Raw genomic sequence first — 8,680 nt, forward strand, 5'->3', positions numbered from 1 at the left:
CTCCATTTCTATACCAATATGCATTTCCAGAATATTCACATAACACTTCTTGCTTGTATAAACATATGATCACAACCTTATGAGGTAAGTTATGACTCCTATTTCTTTTATCCAGTAAAAGAAGAGGCAGAGAATACCTTTCACAGGAATATATGTTCCTTGTCAAGATAATGAAGAAATCTAGCTGGACCTATTGATATCAATCTACAATTCCAGATACATAGGAGGCTGAGGAAGGTGGATCAATAGTTCATGGCCAATCTGATATACAAAGTAAGTTTATGGTCAGCATGGGCCTCACAGTGAATTCAAGGCCTGCCTGGGCAATTTAGGGAGAAGTGAGACCCTGTCCCCAAATAAAAAGCAAAAAGAGGCATGAAGATAGCTCTGTGGTAGGACATTTCAGATACTCAAGGTCCTGAGATAAATCCCAGCATCAGAAAAAAAAATTTTAAAAATGAGAAAAAGAAGAAATTTAGATGGGTCATTCACTGAAAGTTCTTACCATTCTACCAGAGAAGAGGAAAGGTGCCACAACCAATTCTTACTCAAATAAGAGACAGGAAAATGAATAAGTTAATTCATGTTGTGGGATAATATTTTTGTACACTATGAAGATATGTCTTGGCTAAGGTGCTTTCTGATTTGTTTAATAAAGAACTGAATGGTCAATAGCTAGGCAGGAGAGAATAGACAGGATTTCTAGGGAGAGAGAGGAAAAGGAAGAAGAATCCAGGCACACGGATTTCGCCAGCAGACTTGGAGCAAGTTGAACCATACCGAGGAGAGGTAACCGAGCCACAAGGAAGAACGTAGATTAAAAAATAATGGTTGCCAGGCGGTGGTGGCGCACGCCTTTAATCTCAGCACTCGGGAGGCAGAGCCAGGCGGATCTCTGTGAGTTCGAGGCCAGCCTGGGCTACCAAGTGAGTTCCAGGAAAGGCGCAAAGCTACACAGAGAAACCCTGTCTCGAAAAAAAAAACAAAAATAATAATAATAATAATAATAATAATAATAATAATGGTTAACTAAGTTATAAGAGGTAGTTGGAAATAAGCCAAACTTTCATAATTGATAATAACAATAATTAATATTAAGTCTCCATGTTATTATTTGGAGGCTGGCAATCCAAAGATAATCTGACAAAAAAAAAAAAAAAAAAAGAACTTGTTAAAAGTCAGGCATTATGGCACATGCCTTTAATCCAAGTACTAAGGTCTCTGTAAGTTCAACACCAGTCTAGTCTACATAGGGAGCTCCTGGCTGGCCAGGGCCACATGAAAGGCCCTGACTCTAAATAAATAAATAAATAAATAAATAAATAAATAAATAAATAAATAACATAAAACAAACATAAATGAGAAAGAAAGGAACAGAAGGAAACGAATAGGCATAGGTTGTCTCATTTCAGTTGAAGAAATGAAACAGAATAGTCAACCAGTCAACACAAAATTACTAAAAATTATTTAGTAAAACATGCAAAGTAGCATTTTTGTGTGTTTTATAAGTCAATCCCAGTGTCTAGAAGAGTAGACACTTTTCTATATTTCCCTCCTCTGCAGAGAGGCTTTAGGCTCAGAAGCCTAAAGGAGGAGGCACAGGGCTTCTTGGTTAATGTAAGTCACACTTGCACCAAGTTTTCTGGTTTGTAAAAGCACTTCACAAAGAGTCAGGTAATAGCCAAGCAAATTAAAGACCAAAGAAAAATAAGCCAAGTAGTCCATAAAGAATTTGAGTATTGAAGTTTTAGGGCTAAAGCAAATTTTTTTTTAATTTGTTGTCGTATAACTTATTTTAAATCTGCTTAACTTTGATACCATGTCTCAACTTGGCTTTAAACAGGTGAACCTAGAAAAATACCAAAGAAGAGTAATTGCTGAGCAGCTTCATGAAGACTGCACAAGTAAGAAGAAAATGAAATGCTAGAAGATTCCATGGTCAAGTCTAAAGAATTTTGGAAGGCTCAGTTAGAGTTAACAAGGCAGAAATGAAGGGATAATGAAGGCAATGGAGGATTCCAGGGCATTATTAAAGGGAGAGCCCTTAAGTTTTGAAAGCCAGAAGTCAGCCCATGAGACTTCAAAGCAGGAATTCATAAACAGGTGCTGTTTTTGAGTAGACAAGAACAGCATGCTGATAATTTACCAAAGCATGGTATCATTTCACAAAAAGGACCTCAGAAGAAGGTACCAGCCTTCAAAACCTACAGAGGACTGAGTTGAACTATGCGGGCTATCATTAGAAAACCTTACTTCTTATGATGAACTCACAGAGAACTGAGCCATGACTTCCAGGTTCACCCTGTGGAGCACTTCCAAGATTCTCCACCTGCTTCCTAGCAGACATGTGTTCTCCTACAGACTCCACTGGGGTTAGGATGGGTTAATACCCCTCACCCATCGCTTACTGTTTGTTCTTCAACCCACAGGGCAGTTTTGAAGGCATAAATAATGAGAATGACTATTTGGTGTGAAGCTTCTGACCTGGAGGCAATTTGAGCTCAGCTAGCATAGCCTTTATTCAGTTTGATACCAAGAGGAGAGGGATACAAAATATGTGCTAAAATCTGGCCAGGGCCAAGGTACGGGAAAAGTGAGAAGCAAGATGCTGAGTGTGATTATCTATCTTCATTATTAACTTGACTGGATTTTAAATCACCTAGGAGACACAATTCGAGCATGTCTGTGAAAGAAGACTCAGCCTGAATGTGGGCAGCACCATCCCTGAGGCCTGAGGTCCAGAAATGAATTAAAAGGAAAAAAAGTGGAAACCAGCAGAACACCAGCATCCATCTCTGCGTTCTGTCTTCAGACACAGAGCAACCAGCTGCCTCACATTTCTGCCATCACGGCTTCTCCACTGCAATGTATCAGCTCAAACCATGAACCCAAACAAACCATTTCCTCCTTAAGTTGCTTTTCTCAGGTTTCTGGTAACAGCCCTGGGGAAAGTAACTGATACATTGAGCAGTATAGACAATGTATCAACTGTGCCATCATTTGTTGTGCGGGCTAGTTTTATGTCAGCTCAACACAAAACAGTCATTTGGAAAAAGGCAGCCTCGACTTATAAAATATTGCCACCAGATTGACCTGTAGGGCAAGTCTGTGGGGTATTTTCTTGATTGATAATTGATGTCAGAGGCCCAGCTCACTGTGGGTGCTGCTACCCCAGGGCTGGTGTGCCTGGGTGCCAGAATAAAGCAGGCTGAGCAAGCCGTTAGGAGCAAGCCAGTAACCAGCATTCCTCCATGGCCTCTGCTTCAGTTTTTGCCTCCAGGTCCCTGCCCTATGCTCTGGCCCTGACGTCCCCCAGTGATGGAGTGGAAACAAATGAGTGGTGAGTCGAAATAAACCCCCATCTACTCACCCCAGGTTGCTTTTTGTCCTAGTGCCTTTCACAGCAATAGAAATTCTAATTAAATAGTTTGTCCTATGAAGATAGAATTGCTATTTATTTACCTGACTAAAAACTTTCACTATAAAAAGTGAAAAACTAAGTGTGCACTAATGGAGTTTTATGGACAGGGAAGTCTCCCTATGTCTTCAGATGTTGCTTGAGGCATTCTTACTGTACTCTTTATTTTCATGAAGATACATAGAATCACCAACTCAAATTCTGTAACATTATATACTTAGTATGAAATCTGTAGGACAGACTCAGAGTCTAGAACCTTAGCAAATTACATGCAAATGCAAATGGCCCACGTTAGAACTTTTTCAGAAATCTAGACACAGAGTTTCAGAGTTTTGAAGATCATTCATTTCATCAGTCCCTGTGGTAAATGTTTACTAACAAAAGGCACATTAGGAGGCCAAGACCTCAGGAATCTGACCAAAGCATGAAAGTCTCATGTTGACAAACAAATAGTAAGAAGAGTATGCCCCAAACTCTGGAACCATCCACCCAAGAGAAAGATGTGCTGGCTAAAGGCAACTGTTCTAGAAGGCCTTGTAGATCCAAAGAGTGGGAACAAAACACTTCAGTGCTACCTCATCAAGAGAACACTCTCATATCTGCCTATTAATGAGTCTAATTCCAGCTACTTTTAGAACATAAAAGATAGTTTACCTCAGCCAGATTATAACAACTAACACTAGATGGTGTGTATTGGCAATATCCCCACGTCTGCAGTTAGTAAGGGCTCCAGAGTATCTTCAGCTGACTGACAAGTGAGCACCAACTCTGGCAGGTATCATACAGGTCACTGTGCTACAATTTTTTTCCCCACATGGCTTCTCTGATGTTGAACAAGGTATGAAGTTCGGGTAAAGCCTTTTCCACACGCATCACACTGGTAGGGTTTCTCACCAGTGTGGATTTTTTTATGTTCAATAAGGCTTCTATTCTGAGTGAAGCTTCTCTCACACTCATTGCATTGATAAGTTATGGGAGTTTTAGTATCATTCTGTTGGCTTTCCACCCTACCCTGACCTTCCTGGGCCTCTCCATGCAGAGGCTTGTGGGCAGTTTTATCACCATGGGTCCTCTGATGTCTCAGGAGATGTGAGCTCCGCCTAAAGGCTTTGGGACACAACTTGCACTGGTACGGCTTCTCTCCAGTGTGAATTTTGTGATGTTCAAGGAGGCTGCAGCTCTGGGTGAAGGTTTTCCCACAGTCATCACACTCGTAGGGCTTTTCCCCAGTGTGGGTTCTCTGGTGCTTGATGAGGTTCGAGCTGTGGCTAAAGACCTTGCCACATTCTTCACACTCATACGGCTTCTCACCAGTGTGAACTCTCTGATGTATGACAAGGGCAGAGCTCCCAATGAAGGTCTTCCCACAGTCTTCGCATTCGTAGGGCTTCTCTCCAGTGTGGATTCTCCTGTGTTTGGTCAGGCCTGAACTTTGAGCAAAACTCTTTCCACATTCATGGCAATAGTGTCGCCTACTCCTTGTGGCATTCTTCTGTGTTGTCTGTGATTTGCCTTCCTGCTCACTGGCTTCTGCACCTGCAGGAATCTGAGCAGTGTCTTCAGTCAGGAAGCAACCTGGCTGCTCAGGCTTTTGTTCTGTGTAGTCCTCAGCTGGAAACAAGTCCCTGGTTTCAGTCTCCATTTCCAGGCCTGAAACACAATTGTCAGCAGGTGTTAACTATGCTTTGCATGGGAGAAAGCTCTGAGAAAAACAGCTAGGAGGTAAAAGTTACAGAGCTCTCTGAATGCCAAGGGCAAATATTTAAATTAAATATTTAATAGTTCATTTATTTTAATAAATAAATTAATATGGTATTAATTATTAACTATATATTTTAATATAATTTAAATTATATTATTTTAACATTTTAATATTTAAATTTAATATTTCAATGCAGAAATAAGAGTGAAAATAGAGGGAAGAATGAGTGTTAGTGAGGAAAAAAAACCTGATGGGAATTGTGATTAAATGGAAAAACAGAAAGTGGGGGGGAATGTGGTAAGGACCAAGACCATGGAACCCAAAGGCCAACCATTCACCACAAAAATTCCTGACAAGCATTTAATAAAACATGAGAAGTGTCATTTTTTTTGTACTTTATAAATCCTTTCTAGTGTCTAGAATAGTAGGTTCTAAAAATATTTTTCTGTATCCCCATCTTCTCTAGACAGGCTTTAGGTCAGAAGCCTAAAGAAAGGAGGCACTGTGATGTGATGGAGGGGTGAGAGGGTGGACTCTAAGAATAATAAGGCTGAGATGTGCATCTAAGATTAGATACCAAAGCCTGGGCAAAAGCAACAGAAACAGCACGTAAAAGTATTTCTGAAACATGTTCTAAGAGACTAAGGAAGTAGAGACTCCCAGAAATCAGTCATGGGTGGCTGATGGGCATTGTCACCTCTGTTCCCATCACTGACGAGGGGGTTCTAAGTTGGAGGCACCATCAAAGAGCTCTGTGGCTTCTGATAAGCCACATTACCCTCTGTGACTTGGCACTCTCACCTCCAAGGTCAGGGACTTAGGTCCAGCACCTAAGGTCACTTCTAGACTCCCAGAATATGACTTTGAGGCCCAATTCCTATTAGGAGGCTGGTCAGAGGTTGTAGTCCACCATTGTAACATGAATCTTAAAGGGTCTTATTAAATAAAAAACCTGGAGCCAGATATTGGGGTTAAAATCTGAGAGATCAGAGGAATAGGAAAAGCTGGAGCTAACCTCACCTCACCAGCTCTATAGCTTCCAAAGAGAGCTACTTCCTTATACACACGCCTATATGCCTTGCTGTTCTGCCATCTCATTTCCTCTCTCCGCCCAGCTACATCACCTCCTCTTCCTGCCCAGTTCTGTCACTTCCTGTCTGTCTGTACAGATCTCCAGACCTTTATGGTTAACTAGCGTTGGAATTTAAGGTGTGTGCAACCACCTGGCTCTGGTCCCAGTGTGACCTTGAACTCACAGAGATCCAGAGAGATCCCTGCCTCCTGAATGATAGGATTTAAGGCATGTGCTACCATTACCTGACTTCTGTGTTTAATATAGTGGCTGGCTTTTTCCTCTGATCCTCAGATAAACTTTATTGGGGACACAGATAAAATATCACCACATACCATGGCCTGGCAGCTTTCTCCAAGCTTGATAACATGGAGGACTCCCTCCCCAGCAAGACTTCCTGCTCTCTACCTGCCCTTTCAGAGATCTCTAGGCCCAGAGGCCTCACCTTATCTGAAAGCTGTCCCTCGGCCTGGATGCCTGACTTATCTCTAGTGTGAGCCTTGGCATAGTTCCCTGCTAGAGCTCCCCTGCTGCTCATTGGTGAATAGACTTTGTGCTAGGAGCTTTACAAGAGGACCATTCTTCCACATATGATAACTATGAGGTGTACTAGGAGCTTTATGATAGAAGTGTGCAATTCAATGCAAATTAGGTGATGCCCCAGCCACTGTTCCCAGTCTTTTTATCTCCCTCTCTTTCTGGCATAAAGGGAGCTGTCACACTTAAACTGTCTCCCCAAAGCGCTATCTCCATAGACCCACTAGCTGTCCTACTCACTTGCTTCTGCTCCCTCCCCCTGGTGGACCCCTAGTAGAGAACAAAGCAAGGACCAGAGGGTTTAAAGAGTTACTTACACAGCTGGGCACTAACAGGACTCAGAAATGGTAATTCCGAAACCAAACACAGCAAACTGCTTCTAAGGATCAAATAGCTTCTTTATTTGTTTATTTTCTGTTTCTGTTTGGTTTTGGTGTTTCCAGACAGGGTTTCTCTGTGTAACCCTGACTGTCTTGAAACTTGTTCTGTAGATCAGGCTGGCCTCGAACTCACAGAGATCTGCCTGCCACTGCCCCCCAAGTGCTGGGATTAAAGGCCTGAGCCACCACCATTTGGCTCAAACAACACACAGAAGAAAGGACTTTGGGAGCTGATAGTGCCTGTCAGTTCTTTTCCAAGGAGCTAGGATACCAGAGCTCTCCTGCCTCTCATCTCTATAGAGGTTCATCTGAGATTAATCCTGCTCTGTCCACCCATGTGAGAAGGTCAGCAACTCTTAAAAAAATAACTGATCCCACTAGTACCTCCTTCTCACACTCCCAAACCAGGGCACATGCAACAGTACATACAAACTGTTTAAAGGGGCTCTTGAAAAGGGGACAAGTCTTTTAAGGCATATCTCCACTTACTTAACTCTGTATACCAAACTCTTAACCAAGCACAATGGTGCATGCCTGTATTCCAAGCACTTGGAAGACAATAAAGATCTCGGTTCAAGTCAAGCCTGGGCTATACTGAGAGATCGTATCTCAAAAAGAAACAAACTGTCAATACTGCATGAGTTAAGGTAAGTGCTTTCATATGGCTATATAAACGGCAGGAAGTACTACAAGCATGAGAGTAGGTACTTTCCTATGAATATATAGCTGGCGCAGGAGGTAAGCAGGCTTAGAAAACAAGGTTCTGTGAAACCATTTCCAAGCTTCCAAAGATGTGTGGTTTGATCTGGCAAACTGAAGGTGAGGGTGCATCACATTAATTTTTTTTAATAAAATAAAATCTGGGTCCAGGGCAAGCAAAAAAATCAGGAAAAAAAAAAGTAGAGAATAGTATTACCACCCCAAAACCTTGATAACTTCAAGCAGAATGTGAAAAACTGAATGAATGTGAAGTTCTAGGTTATATAATCACCACTTTAGTAGCCCAAAAGGACGTGCTGTATCTGTCCCCTTGAACTATAAGCCTTTGAGGGTAGAATCCCAGTCTTTATGTCCCTCGCTGAGAGTATACCTTATTATACTTTAAAACAACAAAATAAGGCTTCTGCAATAGCCTTCTGAAGGGCAGAGTGCTGGCCTAGAACATATGAAGCCCTCAGCTGGAACCCTAACATTACCAAAAACAAACAAAGCAAAACACCTCAACTACCATTATCACACACACACACACACACACACACACACACACACACACACACACACTCCTTTAATTTGCATTTCCTGAATTGTCCTTGTTAAAAAGGAAACCCCACCAATGAGGGGACTGGCAAAAGCAGTGAATGGGCTAGAAGAGATCTGAGAACACAGAGAATCCTCCAAGGCAGCCATAGAACAGAAAAGTCCCCTTAAGTGAGCCCAAAATGGTAGGTAGGTGTGCTGTCGGAGAACTGAGAACTATAACCTGATCTGTAGGCAAACAGAGAGACTCTGGGTCTGATGTGGGCTTCTGAAACCCCAAAGCCCATCCCCAGTGACACTTCCTCCAACAATGC

At 42.0% G+C, this 8,680-nt stretch overlaps 1 protein-coding gene across 1 annotated transcript in view; it reads right to left on the reverse strand.

Moving 5' to 3' along the window:
- Window positions 1-1,082: 1,082 nt before the first annotated feature.
- LOC114700049 (zinc finger protein with KRAB and SCAN domains 3-like) overlaps window positions 1,083-8,680 on the reverse strand; it is a 12,715-nt gene continuing 5,117 nt past the window's right edge. Inside the window, exon 3 of the mRNA XM_028879469.2 lies at window positions 1,083-5,068. Within this exon, the coding sequence (XP_028735302.1) occupies window positions 4,206-5,068 (863 nt within the window). The 3' untranslated portion in view covers window positions 1,083-4,205. The remainder of the gene's footprint in view (window positions 5,069-8,680) is intronic.

This window comes from Peromyscus leucopus, chromosome 5, assembly GCF_004664715.2.
Source record: "Peromyscus leucopus breed LL Stock chromosome 5, UCI_PerLeu_2.1, whole genome shotgun sequence".
NCBI classification, from domain to species: Eukaryota; Metazoa; Chordata; class Mammalia; order Rodentia; family Cricetidae; genus Peromyscus; species Peromyscus leucopus.